Here is a 27,038-nt window from a genome sequence, read left to right as displayed (position 1 = left end):
TCACAGATATCTTTGAATCAGTTGAAAATGAACAAGGTTGACAGGAACGTGAGAGTCTAATGAGTCCTTCAAATGGCTGATTTGCACTCAGTGGACAACTAGACAATAAGCAGTATGAATTATTGGAAATCAATACTTTGCTATGGAATTTCATTATGCTCCAATGCCTTCAGTTCATAGTATTTTATATTTTGATGGATTATCTGAAGCAAATGATCATCTAAGACACAGGGATTGATAAAACTCCCTTGTACAGTTTTAAATGTTGCTTTTGTCTTATTTTCATGAAGTAGGAATATTGATCTATTTTCATGTGCAATCTTAGTCTGTTTTAGAGTGGTAGATAAAACCAGTACTTTTAAATAAAATGTCCTGCAGATTTTTTTTGTATTTACTGCTTGGTTCCTAATCCATCATCTTTTGATGTTTTAGGAGACACAGAAAAGGGTCAAGCAAATCGAACCACTAAGAACAAGGACGCCCATGTCTGTGGCAGGTGCTGTGCTGAGTTCTTTGAATTATCAGATCTCCTGCAACACAAGAAGAATTGTACTAAAAATCAATTAGTTTTAATTGTGAATGAAAATCCAGCTTCTCCTTCTGAAACCTTCCCTCCTAGTTCCCCTTCTGATAATCCTGATGAACAGATGAATGACACAGTTAATAACACAGATCAAGTAGACTGCAGTGACCTTTCAGAGCATAACAAACTTGACAGGGAAGAATCCATGGATGTGGAGGCTTCCAGCATTAACAATAGCAGTAGCAGTTCCAAGAGTGTCAACAATAGTATTACAAGCAGTAACAGCTCCACAATGGGTACCTCAGCTGTAACAACCTCTCTACCTCACATAGGGGATCTGACAACATTAGGCAACTTTTCGGTGATAAATAGTAATGTAATAATTGAAAACCTGCAGAGTACAAAAGTGGCAGTAGCACAGTTCTCCCAGGAAGCGAGATGTAACGGTGCATCCAACAGTAAGCTCGCTGTACCTGCCCTGATGGAGCAGCTGTTGGCATTGCAGCAGCAGCAGATCCATCAGTTGCAACTGATTGAACAAATTCGTCACCAAATATTATTGTTGGCTACCCAAAATACAGACATGCCAACATCCAGCTCTTCTCAAGGTACTTTACGAACATCTGCCAACCCCTTGTCCACGTTAAGTTCCCATTTATCCCAGCAGCTGGCTGCAGCAGCTGGATTAGCACAAAGCCTTGCTAGTCAATCTGCCAGCATCAGTGGTGTGAAACAGCTACCCCCTATACAGCTACCTCAGAGCAACCCTGGCAACACTCTAATTCCATCCAATAGTGGCTCTTCTCCAAATATTAACATATTGGCAGCAGCAGTTACAACACCGTCCTCAGAAAAAGTGGCTTCAACTATTGGTGGCTCACAGCTCAACAACCCACCAGTATCAGCATCATCTTCACCAGCTTTTGCAATAAGCAGTTTATTAAGTCCTGCATCTAATCCACTTCTACCTCAGCCCACCCCTAGTAACTCTGTTTTCTCCAGTCCCTTGTCCAATATTGGAACACCTGCAGAGGATTTAAACTCCTTGACTGCCTTGGCACAGCAAAGAAAAAGCAAGCCACCAAATGTGACTGCTTTTGAAGCAAAAAGTAATTCAGATGAGGCATTCTTTAAGCATAAATGCAGGTTCTGTGCTAAAGTGTTTGGGAGTGACAGTGCCTTGCAGATTCATTTGCGTTCTCACACTGGCGAGAGGCCATTTAAATGCAACATATGTGGAAACAGGTTCTCAACAAAGGGAAACTTAAAAGTCCACTTTCAGCGTCATAAAGAAAAATACCCTCATATTCAAATGAATCCGTACCCGGTGCCAGAGCATTTGGACAATATTCCTACAAGCACGGGTATTCCTTATGGGATGTCTATACCACCAGAGAAACCTGTCACGAGCTGGCTGGACAGCAAGCCGGTCCTCTCCACCCTAACAACTTCTGTTGGCCTGCCGCTCCCACCAACGATTCCAAGCTTGACCCCATTCATCAAAACTGAGGAGCCTCAGCCGATTCCCATTAGCCATCCTTCTGCTAGCCCTCCCTGCTCTGTCAAGAGTGACTCGGGAACAGCCGATCCCACATCAAAAATTTCCAATGGACTTTCTGATGAGGTAGAGTCTGGTGCTTTGCCTACCTCAAATGGCAAAATCGAAGAAAACCCTCAAAACACAAGCACCATCGCTAACATGAGTAGCTCCGTGAGCTCCCCGGCTGCAGACTCGGGCTCCAGCGGTGTCGCCACTTTTACAAATCCACTGATGCCTCTAATGTCAGAGCAATTTAAGGCAAAATTTCCATTTGGAGGACTATTGGATTCAACGCCAGCATCTGAAACATCAAAGTTGCAGCAACTGGTAGAAAACATTGACAAAAAGGCAACCGATCCTAACGAGTGCATCATTTGCCACCGAGTTCTCAGCTGCCAGAGCGCACTGAAAATGCATTACCGCACACACACCGGTGAGAGGCCATTTAAATGTAAAATCTGTGGTCGTGCTTTCACTACTAAGGGCAACTTAAAGACTCATTACAGTGTCCACCGTGCCATGCCCCCACTGAGAGTGCAACATTCATGCCCAATCTGCCAGAAAAAATTCACCAATGCCGTTGTGCTACAGCAGCATATCCGAATGCACATGGGAGGGCAGATCCCCAACACCCCAGTGACAGAAAACTATCCAGAGTCAATGGAATCAGATACGGGATCTTTTGATGATAAGAATTTTGATGATATAGACAACTTCTCAGACGAGAATATGGAAGACTGTCCTGACAGCAGCGTGCCAGATACACCTAAATCTGTGGATGCATCTCAAGACAGCTTGTCTTCTTCCCCTCTGCCCCTGGAAATGTCAAGTATTGCTGCTTTAGAAAATCAGATGAAGATGATCAATGCAGGACTTGCTGAACAACTTCAGGCAAGCTTAAAGTCAGTTGAAAATGGGTCAGTGGAAGGGGACGTTTTGACTAACGATTCGTCATCTGTCGGTGGTGATATGGAAAGCCAAAGTGCTGGAAGCCCTGCTGTCTCAGAGTCTACCTCTTCCATGCAGGCCTTGTCCCCATCCAACAGCACTAATGATTACCACAAGTCACCAAGTATCGAAGAGAAACCAGTAAGAGCTTTACCAAGTGAGTTTGCCAACGGTTTGTCTCCAACCCCTGCTAACAGTGGTGCTTTGGACTTGACGTCTAGTAACACTGATAAAATAATTAAAGAAGAGTCTCTGAGTATGCTCTTTCCTTTCAGAGATAGAGGTAAATTTAAAAACACTGCATGTGACATTTGTGGCAAAACATTTGCTTGTCAGAGTGCCTTGGACATTCATTACAGAAGTCATACCAAAGAGAGACCATTTATTTGCACAGTTTGCAATCGTGGCTTTTCCACAAAGGGTAATTTGAAGCAGCATATGTTGACACATCAGATGCGAGATCTACCATCACAGCTTTTTGAGCCCAACTCCAGTATTGGCCCTAATCAGAACTCTTCAGTTATGCCTGCTAATACACTGTCATCGCTCATAAAGACTGAGGTGAACGGCTTTGTGCACGGCTCTCCTCAGGACAGCAAAGAAGCACCCTCTGGTCTTGTTTCTTCGGGGCCACTGTCCTCTGCCACATCCCCTGTGCTGCTCCCTGCTCTCCCCAGAAGAACTCCAAAACAGCACTACTGCAACACGTGTGGGAAAACATTTTCTTCTTCCAGTGCTCTGCAGATCCATGAAAGGACACACACTGGTGAGAAACCTTTTGCCTGCACTATATGTGGAAGAGCATTCACAACAAAAGGCAATCTGAAGGTACTTTTTCCTCTTGCTGCTCTTAGGCTTTATTTTCTCCTTCCTGGGGGTTTTCAGTTTTTTACATCTATTAATGTTGTAAGCAGTGGTACCTTTGGGTATCTGTGGTGTGACTGTGTTTAGTCAGCTCTGGTAGACCTGGGTGGCCTCTTACTGAGTGCTCATGTTGGCAGCAGGTCTGAGGCATGAGCTGTTTTGGCTTAATTAAAATTCATCTACCAGCAAAGACTGTCTATGTAGAGTGTGAAACAGAACAGCCAAATGATGGTAAGGAGTATTAATTAACAGAGAAATGAGTTTTGTAACTCACACACCTCTTCAAGAGGTGAAAGGCTCTTGAATGTGCTGTTTTTCATATCTATCATGTAAGATGAGTGTTTAAAAAAACTATTAATATAATTCTGGAAGTAATGGGCGTTACTTTAATTGATTATATAACTAACATTTCCTACTGATATGTGTTTGAAAAAGCAAATAGACTTAAGTTTTAGAACACCAGTTGAGCACTTTACTGTGTACATTTTTCTGTTGACAGAGTATTTCTCTAGAGGTTGCTGCCAGTAATGTGAGGTGCATAATTACTTTCAGGCCATTCTGTCTATACAGGAGGCTCTCCAATGAGCAATCAGTAAAGGATACTTTCTGCCTGTCTGAAAAGGACGTTTATAGGGTAAAGGGTGTCAAATACAATACTTACCATTGCAATGAAAGTGGACATAGCAATTCTAGCCCTGAAAGCAGCTATCTGCAATTGACAGAACAACACAAAGTCATTATAAACTAAATACATGTAAAAAAAAAAAAGAGTAAGAAGCAATGCATTGTTGAGCAGCAGAACAGGGTATTGTGGGTAATGATGATGGGCTAATCCAGAAGTAGTTTATTTATTATTCCAGATGGGAAATGGAGCCCTGCATCCTCTACCTTTAATGCCATTCATTAGGTAACAAGACTGGACACGTTCATGGACTCCTGCCTTCTCAGTGATCAAAATAAGTTTGAAATCCCTGTCAACGTCTATTTTTTGTTTGTTTGTTTCTTCCTTTCTTTCTTTCCAGGTTCACATGGGCACTCACATGTGGAACAGTACTCCTGCAAGACGAGGCAGACGACTTTCTGTAGATGGCCCCATGACATTTCTAGGAGGCAATCCTGTAAAGTTCCCAGAAATGTTTCAGAAGGATTTGGCTGCGCGGTCAGGGAATGGAGACCCATCCAGCTTCTGGAACCAGTATGCAGCTGCACTCTCCAATGGCTTGGCCATGAAGACCAACGAGATCTCTGTCATCCAGAATGGCGGCATCCCTCCAGCACCGGGAGGCCTGGGCAACGGGGGCAGCTCTCCCATCAGTGGCTTGACAGGAAGCCTGGAGAAGCTCCAGAATTCAGAACCCAATGCACCTCTAGCTGGTCTGGAGAAAATGGCAAGCAACGAAAATGGGACAAACTTCCGTTTTACGCGTTTCGTGGAAGACAACAAAGAAATTGTAACAAATTAGAAAAAAACCTCCATAAATAACATTCCTGCAAATAGTGCAACCTAGGGTTGCTTTTTTCAAGCTGCAGGCTACAACATTACAAAGACTTTGTTTTGTACCGTGTTCTACTTCTAGAGTTCTAAGAGAGCTTATTTATTAGTGATATAACCTTGCTTTGCAAACAAATGCAAGCATTAACTTTGGTCTCCCGTATTTTGAACTAAATACTAATCGACTAGAGTGCTGTAAACTTGCTGTAACATTTATGGCAGTTGCAAGTCTGTTCTGCTAGGTGATCTTATTCTGGCATTAACTTATTTTCTATATCCAGTTTAACATGAACTCTGGTATTGATGCGATGCCTCAGTGATGCATTAGATCTCTAATAAAAATCTGTATATAAATGTACACTTTGATCCTGCTGGAAACTTTATCAGCAAACACATTGTTTAATTTTTCCAAACAAAATTAAAAAAAAAGGACTGAGAGAATATAGACTGAACAGTGTGGGTCCTTTACACAGCTCAGTTTTTGATTTTTATTATAAAATTAAAACTGCTTTAATTTTTGTAGGTTTAACATTTTCCGTTTTGAACTGTTATTTGTATTGTGCTTTTTACTTGAGTCGTCTTAAATGTTAATACATTTCTGTACAGTAATAAGCACGCGGATTATTAGAGGAGATACTGAAGTGTTGTTTTGGTAGTTGAAACTGAGACGTAACATTTTGCCTTGTAGGTATATTCATTATAGAAAATGTGCTGGACTTTCACAATGCTGCTAAGTATGGCATCTTGAACAACTTCCGTGGACAACTGTAGATGCTCCTGTATATACAATAAGACATCACTTTCATTAAAATGTACATACGTTCCTTACAAGACCAAGCCCTACTCCTTGACCAAGGGAACAAGTATAGTGTTTGTTTATTTTGTATTAGGTATTGGGGGGGGCAGGGGGAACCTTGGACTGTTACATGCACTTTCTCGGAAAGTTGAAAGGAAAAGAGGTCCAGTTTCTTTAACATTTAATACTTACTAACAGCAGAGATACTGTAATTTTACTCGAGTAATCAAATACATTTTTGCAACAGATAAAATTCGCTGTCTCTGTGTTTTTAAAGTGTACCTGTATTTAGTAATCATTTTGTATTATTTAGCCTTTCCCTTGGTTAACATGAACTGTCCAGGTTGTATGTGTGTGTTTATATTTGTAAGTATGGGTATACATATATGTATTGCATATTAATTGCTAGTATATTTTTCATACCCCCTAATAGTGGGAAATTTCTCCTTAACTATTCAACTCCTTCTCATAAAAATTGTAGATATTTTGGCATTTTTAGTTTCTTTATTAAAAAAATGCTGCTAGCAAAGACCTTATTGAGCCTAGGTAAGTTTCCTTTGAAGGAAATAATTTATTACATTTAAGGCTTGATTTGGTTCAAATGCTTTATATTTGATATTAATTTTATTTTATGAGATTGTATGTTTGTGGCATGCTTACGCTGCTATATCTGTGTTAAGATGCCCACTTGCAAGCCTCCATATATTATATGGGGTTTATAACTTGATTGTAAAAAAAAAAACAAAAACAAAAAACCAAACAAAACCTAATTGCTTTGGCCTTGCACATGATTTGGCTTCCCTTAAACACCTGCAATGATTATTAACCTCAAATGAGTTTGTCAAACAGAATTCAGCCCAGTATTTTCACCCAGTAGAGTTTTATCTCTTTACACCATTATTTAACAGAAACTAAATCAGATTGGCTGCCTTCAAAACCACCAACAGGCATAGCCAATTTTGGGTCCATGTGACTATATATATATTTTTTTACTATTCCAAAATTCAGGTGTTTTGCATTATGGGATTTTCTTCAGTGTCACTGTGGGGGGAGTTGCCCAGCTTTTTAAACAAGAAGTGATCACTTAGCTCTTCCCCCTGCAGCTTGAGTTGCAAATTGGGCATCAGAGAGTATTTAAAACTGAAGAGCTGGAGTGAGAAATACTCTTCTTGAGGAGTTTTCCCCTTCCTATGATTATGAATCCTGCATATTAACACTGTAGTCTGGATACCTCTTGGATTTCATGTCTTTAGGACTTTTCCTGTTCGAATGTGATGATTCACCTGGTACATGGTATGCATTTTTGTTAACATGTAAGTTGTACACTAGAGCCAGCTGGCTTGTCAATGTGAATATTTAAGAATTCCAAGTCACCTTTTGGTCTCAGAAAAAGGTAAATTAAAAGGATTTTGATGATTTTATCAATGAAATACTAACTAATTCTCCTTTTAAATTGAGTTGAGATTTGTGCAACAGAGAGATGTTGCCAGAGAAGGGCTAGCAGCCCCCAGCGCTCCGGGAGGGTTTTTCTCCTTTCCACGGCTTGAGTTTCATTAGTGCCTTTAACTCCAGCCCTCGGAACCTCTTCCCACGCGGAAGCGGAGTCTTTAGGTGCCGAGGGAAGCCGCTCCCAGGGCACCCGGACGCTCCTGCCGCTGGGTAACGTAACGCGCTTGGCTTTTTTCGGGGGGAAGAAAACAACAAAAAAAAGAAATAGGGTTTTTCTTTATCGTACCTAAGGGCCTTCCCCCGGCCCCCGTTCCTTGAGCGGAGCCTGCCCCGCGTTCACAGCGGGCCGAGGGGGGCCGGGGCCGCGGAGGCGCAGCTGCCCCAGGGGCTGCGCTCCCTCTCCCCAGCCCCGGCGCCCCCTGCGAGAGCCCACAGACCCTTTTCTCCCCCAGCCTTTCCGAAGCCTTTCCCTGAGGTGACGGGCTGTGCGGCGGGCGAGGCTCCCCGGACACCCCTCGGGCCGGCGGGGCGGGGGTTCCCCGATGAGCTCGGGCGCTGCCCCGCCCGCCCCGGTGCCGCCGCTTCGCTCTGCGCTTCCCTCGGTGCCGTCGCGGAGGTTGGTGCCGGCGGGAGGAGCTGCCCGTGCCTCCTGCTGCGCCGAGGGTGCCCGGGCCGTTCTCCGCTCGCTGCCGAGGGGCTTTCCCGTTCCCTTCCTCCTCCCACCCCCGAACGGAGCTGCGGAGGCCGGGGACGCCGTCCCCGTGCCCGCGGGATGCGGTGCCAAGGGCCGGCTCGGGGCTCCCCGCCCCGTCAGGCGGAGCGCCCGGCTGGCTGCCTGCGAGGGAAGTGGGGGAAAGGGAAGGGGGGTGGAGGGGAGGGGGGGGAATAATTTGCTCTGGAAACACGGAATGTTAAATTTCCCGTTACTCGACACCAGACCGTGGGGACGGAGGGAAGTTACCTCTCCCCAGAGCTGTACTGGCAAGCGCACAAAGGTGCTCGCGTCGCCTCGCAGCTGGAGCCGCGCTACCTCGCTGCAATTACCCAGCGCAGCGTTTCCTATTCACAGACACTGAATTAATCCTTAGTCAAGAATAGATTTTTTTTTTTTACGGTTTTGTTTTCGTAGCCGCATTTTCCTCATTAGAAACAAAGTTTTCTTCCCCCTTTCCCCTCCTCCCCCTCCGTTTCGCCTATCACAATTTTATCATCCATTAAAATAAAGGGTGGGGTGGTGTATTTTTTTTCCTTTCTTTTAAGCGCCAACGATCGTTCATTTAATCATCCCGAGTAATTTTCGTCACCCAGAAACAGACGTGATTTATTTAAAAATTGGGCTAATGTCGTGCGAAGCTTCCCCGCTTGGGAAGGGCCGGCGGCGGAGCGGCCGGAGGCGGCCGGCCCGTGCTGGCCGGGACACCGCAGGGCTGCCCCTCCCGCCGGGCACTGCTGCCAGCCCACGGCCCGGGAACTTGGGGTTTCCCCGAATGCCGTGGGAAGCGAGGACGCGGCGCTCGGCGGAGCGAGGAGCGCAGCTCGGCCGCGGAGCGCCCGGCGGGTGTCACTTCACGGGGCGGACTGGGGAGGTGTTGGGGGACAGGCGGAATGAGAGCCTGTAAAGGGGGTGAAGGGCTCACCCGAAAGACCCACGATACCGGCGGAGAGGAGAGAGAGGATCGGGGCAGCACATGGGATGGGCAGGAATGAGGTTTCTGTGTTGGCGAGGCAGGGCTGAGAAGGGAAGGGAAGCAGCAAACTGCCTGGCTTATTTCGGGTGCTGATGACGACCAAATCCCAAACCCTTCTCTCAGGGAAAAGTCAGTTGAATGTCGGTGATTCTTCCGAGGCTGGGCTGTGGTTTGAGACTTAAGAACAGGTTGCAAGTACTCCCCGCTGTAGCGAGCAACAAATGTCTCGATTTGTTCTTGCTTTGGAAAGAATATTTGCTGACCATCAAAATGCAACAGTTGCTGCTTGTTTTGACCTTTTCTGTGGGGCATGCTTCTTGCTTTTGAGAGTCCTGAAGTCACAAACTACCTGGCTGTGTCTTTGCAGGAGGCCAGTTTTACTTGGCAGGAGAAGGTGAGACTTTGTAACATGACAGTTGTTTTTTTGTTGTCTCCTTGCCAGTGTTCAGTAGCTCTCCAGGTTTGTTTCCCTGCCAGCGTTCAGTAGTTCTCCAGGTTTGTTTCTCTGTGGTCGGGTCTTGTTGTGCTTTTGGGGTATTTTTTGGTCTTTTTTTGTTTTTAAATCGAACTAGCATTTTTTTGTTTGGTTTCCTTCTCTCATGAATATGAGTTGACAGCAGTTAAAATAATGTTTTGCAAATAAGTGGGTACAGTTATTTATGCCAGCTGGAAGCAATATGTCTCTTAACTGCTGAGTTGAAATATAATGACTTAAAGATTTCACCTACAACATGGTCTCTTATATAAATATGTATCTCTAGACAAAATGTTAAGGAGGAGTAGAGACTTGGAAATATTAATAGGAAAGAACAGGAATAATTGAAAAGTATGCAACTTCAGCTGAGAACTGACAGCTGTGTTTATGATTTTCTGATTTGATATTTCTGGGTTTTACATCCAGGTTATAGTTAATATCGGAATGGTTATCCTGACTACTGTCAGTGGCCTAGGAGATGCCTGGAAGATGGTGAGTGCATGGTGATTCCTTCCTGGGAAGATCTCCTTGTTCCAGGGATGTGAGATACCAGGAGGCCCTGAACCACACACAGTGGCTGAAATATTTCACAGGTAAGTGAGATATAGGAATGTTAGTAATTAAAATGATGTTTCTGGCTCAAATTGTGGGTTTTTTTGTTGTTGGTTGGGTTTTTTTTGTCCTACCACAAGTTTCTTTAGTTTCCATTTTATCTTCTGTTTTAATTTAGACATGTATTTTTGAATCCACAGACTAAATTTCTCAAGAGGAAAAATTTTTCAATGATATGGGAAGGGGAGCAGTAGAGTGAAAACAGGAGAGCAGGAAAGAGGAATTTTCTTTAGTGCTCAAGTCTGTCTAGCACTGTGGGAGTTGGTGAAGAACATGCACATGAGGGTTAGAGTTGTTCTCTGCAATGCTCTGTGTGGTGGGTGAGGCCAACATCTTGTATGTGGCAGACTCAGAGCACACAGTGCACTGTGAGAACAGCTGATACAGAGTTGTAGAGTAGGAAAGTGATGTCATCCTTCTTTCAATAATTAGTTAACCCAAACTGCAAGCTTTTCTTAACTTTCAAAAGTTATTGTCACCCTTGGAAAGAACTTCAAAATTGGGTTAGATGGACACCAAAAACATTTCCATGCCCACGTCAGACTTGGTCACCTGTGGTAATAAGAAAGGTTCTCACTGGAGTGATCAGCCCTGAAACTTCTAGTGTCATTTCATTTCAAAAGTAAGAAGTCTCTCCGTGTTAGCAGTCATTCACATCATCTGTACAGACAGCTCTCTTGACCAGCGCAGTACTGAAGTGCAAAGGTCTATTTTCATTATTTAAAGGTCTTAAAAATGCAGCATCACAATGTCAGGTGGGTGTAGCAGAAGCCCTGCAGCACCTGGCATCAGGTGGTGCAACACGAGAAGTATTTAGAATTGAATATGGAATGCAAAAAATGGAGTGGTCTGGCACACTGTAACAGATTTAACCCCACTGATCACTATTTCTTTCTTTCTTTTCCCCCATCTTTTCACTTCAAAGTGAAGCCAGTGAAACTAACTCGATGAATAATATTAAAAATTTTTTCAAAGCAGTCCCTGTTTTGAAAATGAGTTTCCTTTAGCAGTGAGTAATTTTAAATTGCTTTATTTTCATCAGGATTTTAAAATGTCAGGTAATCCATAGTGAAGCTAACATTTGTTTAATATGTACAATAGCTAAGTGGATGTTCAATGCAAAATGTGCATTCATATGAACCCCTATCTGTCTGTTGGTTAGAGGACCCAGAGAATAGCAAACTACAGAGAGAGACAGAACAGATTTCAAGGCTTTATATATCTGTTTAGTTGTCTAGACTGAATACCAACCAAGTCCTCTCAGCAAGTTGTGTCAGAGCTGCTGCTGAGAACGGTGCTGTCTGTGATCTTAGGTCACTAGTTAGCTCGGTTGTGGGGAACCCTTAATACCAGCATAGGCCTCTGGTGCTGATACATGTAAACTAAGTTAAACCCCTGTTAGCTGAGCTTATTTTGGCTTCTGACACTGGTGAATGCCTGAGTGCTGTACAGACAATTTCTGTAATGCCGTGTATGGCAGTTTTAAGGTGCTACTTTCTTTCCCTTTCAGTCCAGATGCTTATTCCTGTCCACTGAGATTTCTCCCCCCTTCTGTATTTGAATGGGTGGAATAGGACTTTTCATCCATATCACCACAAAGACAGTGGGATTTCTTATTTGGTGAACAAGCCCTTAGGATAGGGAAGAGTCCAATCTGTACTAGGCAGGTTTGCAAAGCTTAAGATCATCTTACAAAGGGAGGTTGAGCTTATGTATCTGTGAGTCAGGCAAAAAAGAATTCATAAAGCTATGGCTTGTTTGAGCCAGAATTTCATGAGGTGTTACCTTCCAAACCAAGCCTCTTAAAGGGACAACTGTCTACAAAACAGACTTAGCTTGAAGTGCCACTGAAGGCATTTTTAAGACAGTATGTCTAATTTGCACTGAAGCGGAGGGAGAACACTCCGTAATTTGTCCTGTTGTGACAGAGCACAGCAGTAGCAGCTTAAAACACTGAGGTTATTACTGCAGCAGTCTCCTTACTGACATTAGATGGTCACCTAGAGTCAGAGTCACTTTTCTTACATGACCTATAGAAAAAGTAGACTGGGCTCCTGTGTTCTCTCCTGGATTTGAAGAAGTTATTAAACCAATTCCCTCTTTTGAAAGCTGTAAGCATTCATGCTGGTATCCTCAATAAAGCTGGGACACACACAAAAAAAGCAAACAAACCAGTCACAGTAGCATTCAATGCACTTAAACTTGGAGGAAATGAAAATCAATATTTGTCAAATAGAGGGAAAAGGTAAAATGGACTGAGGAAAAATGTCCGGCTTTCTTAAAAGCCATTAGTGAAAATGAAAAGTTGACAGCAATAGTGAAATTTAATTCCTACACAGGATTTTGTTGTTCTCACTCTCTACTGATGTATGCACTGGCTTGATGCACACATATTCCTTTATTGTTAGTGCTGTTGAATGGAATTTATTACATTTTAATTATGAGTGATTTGGAACCTTGGAGGCTTATGTAAACGTTTTGCATGTGGTTAAAATGTGAGGGGATAATTTAGGAAATGGAAGTTTCATCTGGTTCTGGACACATGTGACCTTGGCCAGTTGCTCTAATCTCTTGATGTGTTGTGTAAAATGATGCTAACAACAGTTCTTTACCTTTAATTTTTGCTTATTTTGGATATTTAGATAGGAAACTGTTCAGATTTAGATAGGAAACTGTTCAGACTAGTCTTTTACAATGTGTGTATATCATACATGGCTACTCTCTGGGAATATAAATGGTTGTAAAATAGCCAACACAAACCAGCTATTTTGCATTTCAGCATCTATCAGAACACCTGGAAGTGCTCTGCTGGTACCTCAGTACATTATTTGCCACTTATTAGATGCTGTTTCAAAGTTAATCCTATCTTATACATGCTTACATTTTTACTATATTTGTATGATCAAAGCATCAGATTTTGCAAAAGGTCTGAAGAGGTACTGTATTTTTGCTAAACTGTTGAATGTAATGACAATCTTTTAAAATTTTCCTTGTAGAGAAAATGTCCCTTTATCTTGGGAACAATATAAGGAAATAGTGGTTGCATTTTCTGCCTTGCAAACAAGTGCCTGTAGCTGATTTCCAATTTCAGTGATATTTATACAGTGATAACTTTCAGCCTGGACTCCAGGTAATGAGTTCTCGTTATATATTTCCCATATATGAAAAAAACAGTAAAAAAAGTATGTGAAATTGTAAAAGTCATATTTAATCAGAAAAAAAAAATGCTGGGTAATGCATAGTATGACAATTTAGGGCCAAACTTGTTGCCTGAGTGATTGTCTGGTTTGTTTGAGGGTAGTGTGTGAGGTAGGCAGGAAGATGTGAAAGGGCTCATGGCCAGTGTGTTGTAGTGGAGAGTTCATTGAAATAAAGTGTGAAAATTGGAGTCCTCTGCATGTGTTTTTGGTGCAAGTCTCCAATATTTTCTGGTCCTCTTTTTTTTTTTTTTCCCCAGAGAGCATACATCTCCATGTTCTATATGAATTGCAAGCACAGTAGTGCAGCCATGTGTGGAAAGGCAGCTATAGGTATGTCCATTGTCTGCTCTACTGTTGAGCCCTAGGAATGATGTAAAGACAGGAAATATTTTGGGATCCTGTGGGAGATTTTTTCTGTTTGACCAATTCGATCTTTCTAACTTTAAACATGGCTTGAAAGGTTAACTCTGGGTTTTGAAACACTGTCCATACAAGTCAGCAAGTTACACTTAGATGTTCTGTTCTTAACTGTCTTGTGGAGGAACAGAATGGAGTGAGTTTCATTTTACCAGGAATCTGAAGTAAACATCAACTAAAGCCTGAAGTTCTGGTTTTATCTACTGCTCATCTTGAAGAACTTACTTTTTAGTTGAAAATTAGATATTGACAACATTAACAAGAAGAACATGGCTAGCAATTTCCAACTCGCCAGCCCTCCACCTCTTTTACAGTTTGGCCTAAATTTGAAACTTGTTTGATGGTTTATTTTGCTATTTCAATTTATATAATGCTCAATTTAAACCATGCCAAAGAATCATGATTTTCAGAAAGTGCTACTCTGGCTAATAATCAAGCTTTTAAAAACATGTTGACACAAAGTCACTTAAAATCATGGCCCAAGTCCCATGACAGTGTACAGTTATGAGCTAACATCCTAAACAAACACACTGAGATCACCCTAGTGCCTCCTATCTTGTCTGGCCAGCAGTTTCCCCAGAAAAGGTAATGATTTTTTTGTTTTAATTCTTATCAAAGGGAAGTGATTAGTTTGTTGTGTGATTAGTCTTTAGGTACACAAGCAACGGGGGCCATGTGCTGACAGAGCCATGAGGCAGTCAGGCACCTGTAGCTGACAGGTGGGGAGATGGAAGCAGTATACTCTTAGCTCTTTGTAGAGGGCCAAATCTAGGCTGCTGCATTTCCAAATAACATTTTTGTGAGATTTGACCTTAGGCAAATGAAATTACTATACAGCTAATTACTGTAGAATGCTCTGAAGTAACAGGGAGTCCTGTGATGATGTGATCTATCTCTCTTCAGGATTAGTAGTTGCCTCTCATCTTCCACCCCCTCATTTCTTTCTTTCTTTCTCTCTCAGGGGTTAAGGCTCTGTGTAATGTTGACAGTTACTGGAAAGGGTTTTAACAGCAGTAGAACTGGTGAAAGACAAGACTATTTATAGAAAACAATAAAGTAAAAATAAATGTAAGATTAAATATCAGTAGCTACCAGCTGTAGCACCTCTTCTCCCACTGCTGTTAAGTAGTAAAATCAAAGCATAATTTGGAAAGGATCCCTGCTGGAATTGGAGTAACCAGTTCATTCTGCATGCCAAAGGGAAGTTGAGATGTTCATTTACAGGGTAGCATTTCCTCAGCTTCTGCAGAACCAGCCCCCAGCTGGGATTAGAAGCTCACATGCAGTAGGAAGTGAGATTTTTCTGACTGGGTGTAAAACTAAGCTTTTGGGGTCTTGTGGTGAGTGGACATTTAGAGTCTTTCCAGTGCCACCATAACTATCTAAAATGATGGGATGGACATGCATCTATGAGGACAGATCTCCAGGACAGGAGACTTTGAAATGGCTGAGGTGCAGTGAAATGACTCAGTCCACCCTGTCAGTGTTCATAGTGTAAGAAGTGATGTGCAGAGAAGCTTTTGGCAACCATGGAAATTTCTTGGACGAGTTTGTCTTAAATCAAGGTTTGATCTCACTTTGTTTCTCCTCAGCAAATCAGAGTTACAGAAGTCTCAGGTTATGCTCTGTATCCTTTTCTGTATACCAGAGCCCAGCTTGGACTCTCTTTAATACTATGTATTTTCTGTTTTGGTGGAAATAGTTAATCTAGGCACGCTGCACAAGCCTTAAAAACTGCTTTTAGTTCTCTCCACCCCCCGTCCATTTATTTTTGATATATAGTTTTCTTCTTTTATTTCATCCTGAAAGGCTTATGTGGATGTAGCACTGTCCTTTTAAATGAATTAATTTTGGTATGGGAAGATTTTGCTGTCTTCTCCTGATTACATTACAAACAGAGTTTGGCAGATTTGGGGGTTTATTTCTGAGGAGAGTGAGAGTACAGTGGCTGCTAGTAGCTGTTGAGGCTTTTGCTAGTCTCGTTTAGTTACTATTCAATCTCTTCTTCAATCTCTTCTGTTCTTTGTTATTTTCAGGTATTCATGGTTGATTTTTCTCTTGAGAAAGATATTAATGCCATTACTGCTTGCCTGCGTTAAAGTATTCTTAAGCACCAGATTTCCCTGGATTAACTTGCAGAGCAATAACCCCACTTTAAAAGAAATGAGAGAGAATTCTAAATAATATTTCACAGGATTTTTTCAGCAGAGGGAGTGTTGATTCCAGAAGAGTTTGTGTCACACTGCTGAAAATCTGGACAAGTCATTGCAAAAGACTTGAAATAGAGAGTTAAACTATTTAAAAGGGGTCAAATGCTGCTACCAGACTTAATCTTTATAAAATCAGAAATGTTACCTCCTTCTGGTTCAGTAATGAACCTACAGTGACTCATCAGGGTGATGTTGTGGCTTTTTCCCTTGCTATTGTAGAGCACAGTATTGATCAGACTGTGAAATAATACAACAGCTGAAGCTCAGGTAGCAAATATGCATTGGATTGATCTCCTTTTACTAAGCCTCCTATATCCCAGCATTATTTATGGCAGAAGCATTGAGTCTGGAAAATAACTTTGATAAATACCACCTTGTAGCACCTGTTTAAGTGATGGGATAGAAAACAGTCCCTAGTTTGTTAACTTTAAGTATTGGGAGTAGAAGCGATGTGCACATAATAATATTATGATTCATACAAACCACTTTTCAACCAACTCGATATATTTCATTACCTCCTTTTCAGCAGAAGTATTGATTTTTGTTTTGTGGTTTTATAACACAATTTCAAGGCTGTTGTAGTTTAATGAGCCATGTTCTTATGATGTTTAAAAAGATTTGAAGCATTTGTTGAAATAAATATTATGGATTGCCCATCTCTTGTCACCTCTTCTTTCTCTCACCCGTATAAACCCAGCACAAGAATGAATAGGGCAGCCAGCTATGTGGCTTTTTGTGTTTGAGATCAAAGTGCTACTGGGGAACAATAGCAGGCCACACTTCTGTGTTTGTGACCACACACAGCAGCACCTGCAGAGCAGTAAAATGTCATCGTTGCTTCTGCAGTTTGAGCACAGAGGAAGCACCACTGAGGTGGCAGATGATTCTAATAATACTTGATGTGAATTGATGGGGAAGGAGGACCATAACACAGAGGGCTTTTTATTATAAGCCTTGACTTCCCAAGCTGTGAACAACAGAACACTGCACCTGTGGACTTTCTTCAAATCAACCATTATGGAAAGTGACAGATTTTATTAACTTAAGGAAGAACTTTTCAACATAGAAAAGTTGTAGTTTATTTTCAGGACATGAAGAAAAAAAGCCCATGATATATTACATATTTCTCACTGCTCATGCTTTTCTAGTGTGCTATAGTAGAATCACAGGAGCATTATTAGAAAGACTTCATCTTTTTCTCTGTTTTTGTAAGATAAAAAATATCTATGGGATTTTTTTTTTCACTTTTACCAATTGCTTCATGTCTTATGTTAGATGAACAATGGAATTAGCAAGAGAATAAATCTATTGGTTGAAGAGATATAAGTGATAATTTTAAGAGCTATATAAGATGGCTGGACTTCGGTAGAAAAAAGACTTGAGTGGAAAAATACCTCAAATTATCCAAATAGAAGTAATTTATACTAGGCAGTGTCTGTGTGCATGGATCTTTGGGGAGGTTCTGGGGGGGCAGAGTACTGGACATGAGGGCTGCAGGACTGTAGTGTTGGCAAAGGCGTGTGCAGGTAAATGGAGCTGACGTGGGTTTGGACAATGCAGAGTTTACTTTCAACTCCAAACAAGTCAGCTTATCAGTTTTATTTACAACAACAAAGCACCACTGCTTGAAGACTTCTAGTATTTCTGTGCTGGGATTATGACAATATATCAGTTTGGTTTTTAGAAAGAAATAGAACAGCATCTGTATTTCTTTCTTCAGGTGGCCATTGTGTGCCCTGTAGTGTAACACAGAGATACTGCAAGAGCTGGAAAGATTATGTGGCTGGTGGTCTAATACTAGCCTGATTCCTGCCTATATCATAAATTAACTAAGTGCAGGGTCTGATTTATTTCAAATTTTTCTCCTATTTTTATTTAACAGAATATGTGGCCACATTCTGACTTTATTATGGCTGCAGTGTTTTTGCTAGTCATAGGCACAAGCCTCTGGTACCCATATGAATCAAGTAACATCCAATTTTTTGTGTGGGTGCAGTTAGTACCCTGATGATGATATAATTCAGGTTGCCTTAAAAACAGAACACATGTAAAAATGGAAGTCAATATGAGCATTTTATTGTCTTCATATGGATATATTTTTTACAGTCACTTTTGAAGGAATCAGAAATTGTAATTCATGTAAAATTAATGGCTAAGAGTTGACAAATCAAGCATAAAGTCAACTGGATCATGATTATTGGCTAAAAGCATAGTGCTTTCTGGTGATTCTTTTTGTTCTAAAAATAAGTCCTGGATGAACTGAAAATCATTTTGCAGGAAACCCTTAAGTAAAGTGGTCATGCAGAGTAGCTGGTGGAATATTACGCTTTCATTTGCACAAACAGATGGGAAGCTTGGCCTTAGATTTAATCAGGGTTGACAGACAGGTAGTACTTTTGTGTATTTTGGATGGCAACTTCTTTTCAGAGAGACAGAAACTGCTTCATTGAATAGTCTGTATACCAAGCAAGAGAAGTATTTAGCAGATAGTCTTATTAGCCTTACTGTTACCTTAACTTACTATTAGAATTAACTCACACAAGAAAGCTGCTGATTTATTTAGTCAACTGCGAAAACTTTTTTTCAAATTTATTCTTTTCTCCTCCTCCTCCTTTTTGGCAATGCATGTAGCAATCCAGAACACACAGAAATGTGGCTGTGATTAAACTTGTAAACAAATAACAATTCAGGATTCATGAATCTATGGCCATATTCTTTTTAGCTAACCTTTTAGATAAGATTTTGATATCATTTGTTTCTCTTTCCCTCCCAAAACTTAATACCTGGTAACCTAAGCACATACAATCTGTTTCAGAAGGGAGATTCAAGCAAGTGCAGCCACTGGTGTGTTTTAATGTCACTGCAGAGATTATGTTACCTTCCTAGTAACAAAATCTTTTTTTCTCCCCTTCAAATGGAAGTCCCCTGATACCCTTGTCAGAGACCATTTGTTATGTAGAGTTTTGTGAAGCAATCAAAATTAATTCACAGTGATCTTTTCACCCAGAACCCCCAGCTTCAAATAATGGGCTTTCTCAACAGGTGCTCATTGTGGCAGTTTGACTCCAACTTACCAGACTAAAGAGTTTATTCTTTAGCCATATTTAAGAATAAAATCCTGAGCTTGTAATTTACTAATCTTAAACAGCTGCCCAGGAAGGCACACCTGCTTAAAAGAAGTATTTCTTGTGTCTTTGGGATCTAAAACCTAAAGATGTTTCCATATTTGTCTATTTCTGTACTTAATTAAAATCTCATACACAAGTCACCACAAAACCTGTCCAACAATAATGCCAGTAATATTGCAGACTTACTAGGAGTCTAATTGTGCTGATTATTCTTGCAGAGGAGCAAAATTTCCCCTGAAGATAAAACAAGAGAATTAGAATTTTTTTTTCTTTCCCCTGAGTTAGGTTTCATTGTGAAATGAAACAGAAGTAAAATAAAACAACAGTATTCAAGGTAACACTAATAAACTGTACTCATTTTGGCTGTTAAGAACTTGGACAAATGTTTGCTCATCTCTTACAGGTACTGTTTAAATATGTTTCATATAAGCTTCAAAGCAAAAGTCAAAATGATACTGAATCATATATTTATATATATGATATTGATATCAATACCTGAGCTGCTATTAGTACCAGTATATCATATTTTAATTCCTTTACCTGTACATTTATGAATGTAATTTATGAAGTACTTTGCCAGTAGAAAGGTATCCCTATGGAGGGTAAAGCCATACTAGCCCAAGCACTGCTATTATAATTGTAGTAGGAGATACTGTTGTCAAAGTTGTCACATTAAAAAGCAGATTAAGCTATAACCATGTCCAAAATGCTACAGTAGTTGAACCTATACAAAAAAATATGTTCAGCTGGCTTTACCATACTGATATTAAAGCAGGGTAAGAACTTCTAGGAGCATCAGTGTAGTACCAGAACATATGAAGTGTCTACAAAAGAAGTAAAAAGGGAATTAAAACAATTGCTAAAAATGTAGTTCTGCACAGGGTGATAGTCACTTGTGTGGCATTTAAGGAAATTTGCTTTGTGTGTCACCCTTAACATTTCCTAGTATCTTATTTTTATTTCAGCTTGTTTAATGAGTTCTTTCAAGATTTTTCAATGGAGGAAACGGATTGTTTAGGCTACCAAACTAAACACCAAAGCATTTATACTGTTGTCTGTGTGAAGAAAATATTACTAACCTGTGAAGCACACTAAACAATCCTATTGAATTCCATAAAGTATTTGTACCAATGGAGAATCATCCATTTATATTCATGTTTTCAACCATATTGAGTAAGATTTTCATATGCCTAACCTGAAAGCATACCCAGTAGATTTTGGAAGCATGGAAGTGGGTGAACGAAGTGGAATAGTGGATAAATGCTTATAGACAACTTACAGCAGAAGAAACTATGCTGTAGCAGCATATTGATGTAGAGATAGATGGTATTTTGTAACCAAGTAAGCTTTGTATAATCTCTCATCTTCCCATTTAAAAAAAAAATCACAGTGCTGAAGGCTTAAAAACCAGTTAAAACATAAACAAACAATGCAATGATTTCTTCCTAAAGCTGCTAGCAGTATGACTTACCAGCTGTTACATGTATGTATTTGCTCCAATGGAATATTTAATTTCAATATAGCTGACTAGTTTATTGTTGTTGATGCTGTAATGGATTACTTTCTGCAATTCAAGATGTGAATAAGTTATATGTGCTCATCGACTACTCTAACTATTTGGAGGCTTGGGAAATGAAGTTGACTGCTGTCAAGTATTGCTGATGAAAAAGTGAAATATATAACTCTTTCTACTTACTGAATTAGTCAATTCTAGTGCTTCCTCTTCTCTCTCCACTTCCCAAAGGTTGTGTTACCCACCTGGCTTCAAAACATAACTGTTTCTCACATCCTGTGCCATCCTAGATGACAGCCTTCTCTAGTCTTCCAAACTTCTAAGTTTCTGTTACTTTCTTGCTACAGCTTCTTTTACCACGGAGAAAAGTGAGATAAATTTATATAAACATATATTTATATGGTTTGAAATGTAGGACATGCACTGGTGTCAGCTACATCCAGACCTGCAGCAGATTTCTGTCTCTGTACTGGAGTGTAGAAGGATTTTGTTGACATGTAGATTTCATATGCAAGGGGGACGTGAGCATACATTTGATTTCAACTGAAATATTTTACATTTGTGCTATTTGTCTTAATGAACATTTTCTGAACTTTCGTGGACATGTGGCTTTTCTGAGAAAACAATTCTGTATATGTACATAAGCCTGCTGTTATACCTCTCCATCTGAAGATGGGGTCATCCCTCCTCACCACATTTAGTCGAGTGAAAAGGACATTTTGGGCAGGTGTGGCACCCTCTCCTTTGCTGTGGTCTTGTGGCTGGGGCCGGTGGGTCTGAGAAGACCTCTGGTACTGTGCAGGGTATTGAAACATAGAAACAGTCCCTTTGCCATGTGCCTGCCCTCCAGTGTGCCAACCATCTGGGGGTGCGTGTGACCATCCCTTCCTCTGCATGTCTCTCCTCACAGCCCTACACAGAAAAACCTTCTCACATCCCTGACACCCAGCAACACAACTGTTCACTGTAGAACACTTTCCAGTAGTTGAATTCACACCCTTTTTTCTTTATGGGTGCATATATGTATACAGAGGAATAAGTATCTTTAAAAATACGATTTATTTCATGAAGACTTGCCAGTATGTGAATTACGGTGCATTAAATTCAAGACAACTGTGTTGACCTAACCCTGTTTCATTACTTGCATAAAAAGTAGTGAGAGGTTATTCTGTCAGGTTACTTGGGTATCATGAGCCATTTCTAAGTATTTACTAGGTATAAGGTCATTTTGTTAAGATAAGCATTATCTTAACAAAAGGTCTCTGGCATTGCTTCATGTGACCAGGCATGCTGGGATAAATATGTGAACTCCTGGTAAATAAGACCATTTTAGGTATGAATTCTTTTTATAAAGCTTGTTTGTTTCTTGAGTTCTTGTATTTGTTTTCTCTTCTTTAGCAACAATTCTGATGATTTAAGGACTTAAAATAATATGCTGTTCTTTCTTTTAATAATGATTTAGATTAGCTGTCAGAATATCCATGACCAAAATACTGAAATACAAATACAATTAGAAAACAGTTAGAAATAATGATGTAGTGATGTATATTTTGATGAGAACATCCCACCTATGCAACTCAGATCTTAATGATGATTACCAGCTGGAAAACCAGAGATGCATTCAAATTCTCTTCCTCAGTTTTCCGTGTGTTTAAATAACAGCAAAAACTTCCTGCCAAGGGAATTATTGTGACTTCAGCAAAGGACCAAATGTGCAGTAAAATGTAAATTAGGGCATCTTCACTGAAGCTAAACTTAACTGAGAACCTGCGCCAAAATATATATCTATACATATGCCTTGAGTTGAACAGGTGGTTGCACCTGATCTACACAGGTCCCTTCTAAGTGAAATCCTTCTGTGTTTTGAAGTGTATGAGTAGAAGCAATGTTACACACATGAAAGACAATTATGTGAATGTTTTGGAAATCAGGCTGAAGTCAAGAAAAAGGGAGGCTCTAGGCTCCTGTCTTAAAAGCTGCTTTTCCTTTTCATTTTTCTGTGAAATGTAATAGTCAAGTAATGTTTTTGTAAAGTGCCTTATGAAAGTCTGATAGCAGTACAAGGCTCTTTGAGAAGGCAGAGAAAAGAGGAACAGTATCTCTTGTCTGGCTACATTACAATAGGACAGCCAATGACATTGTAATTTGTAGGAATCTTTTCTCCAAACGATGCAAAGAGCAGTGATTGTCCAGAAAGAAATCAACAACTTGTCTCTTTCTTAACAGAGCATCTGTGTTTCCTTCCTTCCTTGTAGTTATGGCTGCTTACTCTTTACTTTCAGTGTGGGTAAGATGTATAAGCCTGGTTGGGATTCGTGGAGAACAGCAAAGGCAGATGATGGGGTGGTGCTGAACATTGCTCTCTGAGGGACATGACAGGACTAAAAGGCAAAGAGAGTGTAAATTACATGGTACATAATTTTAAAATATAAATTTCATGCTCTAATCAGTGCAATGATCATTGGTGTGCCACAGAAGCCACTTCTGTTGTCTCACTGTAGAGAGTGATTCATTAACTCAAGTTGTTGAAGGTCATTTATTGGAAGTCCACTATAAAATGGCAGCTGTAGTTGCTGGGGTTTGTTTTTTCTCATATCAGTTTTTACACTCCCAATATTCTTAGTTTTCAGTTTTAGCTGTTTTTCCTTTCAGGTGAGGTAGAGTTGCCTTCCTGTCTGTCCAGTCTTCTGAAATACTTTAACTACTTTTCTTGTAAGGGAAAGTAGTGTAGAAGGAGCTGGGGCTGTAATGTAATAACTCCTGTGTACCACTGGATGGGGTTTGAGGCAGTGTGCAGTTCTGGGTGAAGTCTCTGCCCCAAGTCAAGGAACAGCTTCTTGTGCAACTGAACATAAGAATCCCAAGGCCATTTTAGTGATCCAAGATGAAACTTTCTGTTCTTTGTGTTTATTATAGACTGTCAGAATTTAAAAATGTTTAGAAATAAGAAGTGCAACAAATATGCTCAAATGTGTTTATTCTGGGATGATGAATGAAAGGTTTCCCATATTGATGTTAATTCAACTTTACCGTTATTGTCTAGAGCGACCTTTAATTCCATTCTTGTTTTTTTAATTAAAATGGGTGGGTTACTCTGGACTGGATCTGACTAATTTTCTCCTACTGAGCAATTCTTCACACTGTTGGTGGCCACTGAAACTTAAGGAGGGCCAGATTTACTGAGCTGTTGTTGCACAGCAGCACAGGGCCAGGTTTTGCTACTCTTTCCTGTATGTGCTAGTGTTATATGCTTATTCTAGGCTAATGGTGTTCTAGGATTGGAATAGTAAATTCAAGTACTTATTCTGAAGTTAAAAACCTTCAGATGCACCAGGATCCATGTTTTAGTCCCAGTTCCCTCCTTTACATAAAAGATACAGTGTATCACTTGTGAAAATAAAATCTTGGAACATTTTCCTCTGTGTTTCTGTAGGAGTGAGTTGTGTAATCTTCCCAGATTCACAAACCACATTTTACAGTTAATTTTAACTCAGTAAAAGATATGCCCTTGGTGTCAGCAGTGTCTGTACATCAATGTGCTGCCAAAGTATTATAGAAAATGTCTGATACTATGTTCTATGTCTCTATTCTAACTGCTGGTTGAAAACCTTGACTGATGAAGTTTAATCTGCCTGTTAAAAAAAAAATGTCACACTCACTAGTACTACCTAGTTATTTATCGAATGCTCTTTTGGCCTCATTTTCCTTTGTATTATACTTATTTTAAATAAGGATTATTTAAATTTTGATTTAAATACTCTTGTTTTCTTAGACACATTACACTTGTGAAGACTCACAGTCTCAAATAATGTTGAGAATTTGCAGTGATAATAAGTCCATATCTGCAACAGCTTGTGCCCACTCAGTCTTCAGATTGATTTGGTTTTGCCAGGTCGTTTTGGGGTGTATGTGTGTGTTAGATTTTTGGGGTGGTGTTTTGTTGTTTCTGTTTTGTTTCACCAACAAAACTGAAGTTAGAGGACCATGCTTTTAGCTCTTGCAGTTCAGTTGACCAATGTCTTTGGGGCAATGTGGAGCCATCAAAAGAAAGCTTCCAGAATAATAGCACCGGGTCAGTTGCTGCCAACCTGAATAACATCAAGGGCACGCACTTGTTTTCCTCTCTTGTCCTACTGCACTGCTGAACAAACTAAGGAAAAAAATACCAGGAATTTTCTTCATCTCAGCATGGTAGGAGTTCTTTATGCGGGTCTGTGAAGAGGCAGAAATGTTTATGATGCCTCTCCCTCTCTAGTTCAACTAAAGGTTCTGTCACCTATAAAGGCAAAAAAAGGTGGAAGTTGACACTCAGCAACTCCTGCTAAAGGAGTGAAGTTTGAAAGGCTAATTGTGAAATCTAATTCTGTACAAGCTTTGCCGAGCATGCTTTGACTTGGAATTGCTGTTTCCTAGGACTTGATAAAAATGACAGAGAATTCAGTGGAAACAGACCTGTTGACTCTCCTGGGCTTTGTATCTCACCCAGAAAGTGTATCACAAAACAATTATAAAAGTAGTGAATTACAGCACAAAGTCACCTTGAATCTTGAGCTGTTCCAAACGCTTTCAACTTACATTATTTTCCACCTGTGTCACTCTCCTTAACTATCTGTGTCACAAAGCATTATGCCAAAGACATCAGCTGTAATTCGTTTTCTTAAATATCTGACTTTAAAATCTGTGTCAGGCAATTTGTATCATCTGTCAAACAACTGTCAGAAAGGGCCAAGAGGGAAACACCTGAGAAAAGCATAGTACTGAAAGATCTGTGTGTGGAAGTGCTGCATCCTGTGTGAACAGCTACTTGAGGAGATCCTGGAAAATCCAGTAACATTGTCAAGACTTTCTGTAGCTGTGCAGATTGGAAATGCAATTTTGGGTCGGGTTCTCTGGCTGCTGACTGTCCCTGGTGGCCTAGGACAGTTGGCTACTCCTTGCAAGAGCTTTATGGCTGCCTTAAAATGGCTCATAACCTTTTCCATCAGGAGCTGGAGTGTTACCCTGGCATCTTAGCCAAATTCCAGTTATACTTTATCTATTTGAAATTCTTCTAGGGTTTCATTTAATTATTCTTTGCACATCAGTGCTCTCATTTTCTAAATAGAAGCTTTAAACTGGTATTCCTTTAGTTGTGTGTAGTTCTTTAGTAAGGTGTAGAATAAGACACTATTTTTTCCAAGCAGGTTACACTTATTTTTTTCAGTCTACAGGAGTTTTCTATAAACTGTGATGATAGTTTTTCTTTGCCTCTTGCCCTGAATTTTTATGTGCCTTTTCTCCAGTCTTGAACAGTAACCACGTTTCATTCAAGTATTGTATGTGTTTCACTGATAGCAGTGCTACATCCCTAGACAAAAATCTGATTGTATGATCAAATCAGTAGTGGCACAGAAGTGTGGAGCCTCTCCAGCATTATGATTTTAGTTTGGAAAGCATAGGAGTTTAAATCTTTATGTAAAATATTTAGGTATCTCTTTGGTTAAAGTATAGTCTATGCTTTTACTGTAATGATTTTCTGGAATGTATAATTGTGCCTCATAATAAATTCAGTCCTTATCAGTGCTGTTAATAGCTGCTAAAATGAGTGTGGCCCTATTCAGTGGTGTAGAAAATCATCTTTCAAGTATTTGTTCTAAAAATGATGGGCTAGTGTCATGGCATGAAAAGCTATGGAGGCATTAATTGTCTCTTCTGTTACTTTGCTAAACTAATCCATATAAAAAGAGCAGATTAAATTGTCTGACCCTCATATATTTAATGATTGCTTCTATTTGACTAAGAAACATTTCTCAGGAAGCTGCTTGTCACAGGCTATCAATATTCCTTTCATCCCATGTTAGTTATCGGTGCACTTTGTTACTCTCCAAGATGGCCTGTCTCAAGTGGTTCTTCAGCTTGCACAGCAAGAAAATGAGATGCTAAATGGTTACACAAACAATTTGATTATAGTGTTTAATTCCTGCCCTATGGATTTCCAAGATTAGTGGTCCTTTCTCTTCTTTGGTTGTTATTATTTACCCTTCTAACTGATCTTCTTGCTGCCAGAATTATTTTATTCCTTTTTTTCAAATTACATTTTCATGTCAGCTTTCTGCAGAGAGTGCTGGACTTCTTATGTAGTCTTGTTTTAATAATTAGCATGTCAGGATATTAGTATACACATCATGATGTGACTTGTTCACA

The 27,038-nt window shown here is 40.2% G+C and overlaps 1 protein-coding gene and 1 long non-coding RNA gene across 2 annotated transcripts in view; both read left to right on the top strand.

Annotated features, from left to right (window-relative positions):
- Positions 1-6,416, top strand: part of SALL1 (spalt like transcription factor 1) — a 15,008-nt gene extending 8,592 nt beyond the window's left edge. Inside the window, exons 2-3 of the mRNA XM_064671159.1 lie at positions 433-3,839; positions 4,898-6,416. Coding sequence (XP_064527229.1) covers positions 433-3,839; positions 4,898-5,338 — 3,848 coding nt within the window. The 3' untranslated portion in view covers positions 5,339-6,416. The remainder of the gene's footprint in view (positions 1-432; positions 3,840-4,897) is intronic.
- Positions 6,417-8,514: 2,098 nt separating this feature from the next.
- Positions 8,515-27,038, top strand: part of LOC135422137 (uncharacterized) — a 183,611-nt gene continuing 165,087 nt past the window's right edge. Inside the window, exons 1-2 of the long non-coding RNA XR_010434324.1 lie at positions 8,515-9,694; positions 10,202-10,368. This is a non-coding gene — a long non-coding RNA (uncharacterized LOC135422137). The remainder of the gene's footprint in view (positions 9,695-10,201; positions 10,369-27,038) is intronic.

The sequence above is a fragment of the Pseudopipra pipra genome, chromosome 14 (assembly GCF_036250125.1).
Source record: "Pseudopipra pipra isolate bDixPip1 chromosome 14, bDixPip1.hap1, whole genome shotgun sequence".
Taxonomy (NCBI): domain Eukaryota; kingdom Metazoa; phylum Chordata; class Aves; order Passeriformes; family Pipridae; genus Pseudopipra; species Pseudopipra pipra.
The sequence above is the reverse complement of the archived record's forward strand: the minus strand, read 5'-3'. Positions and strand labels throughout refer to the sequence as shown.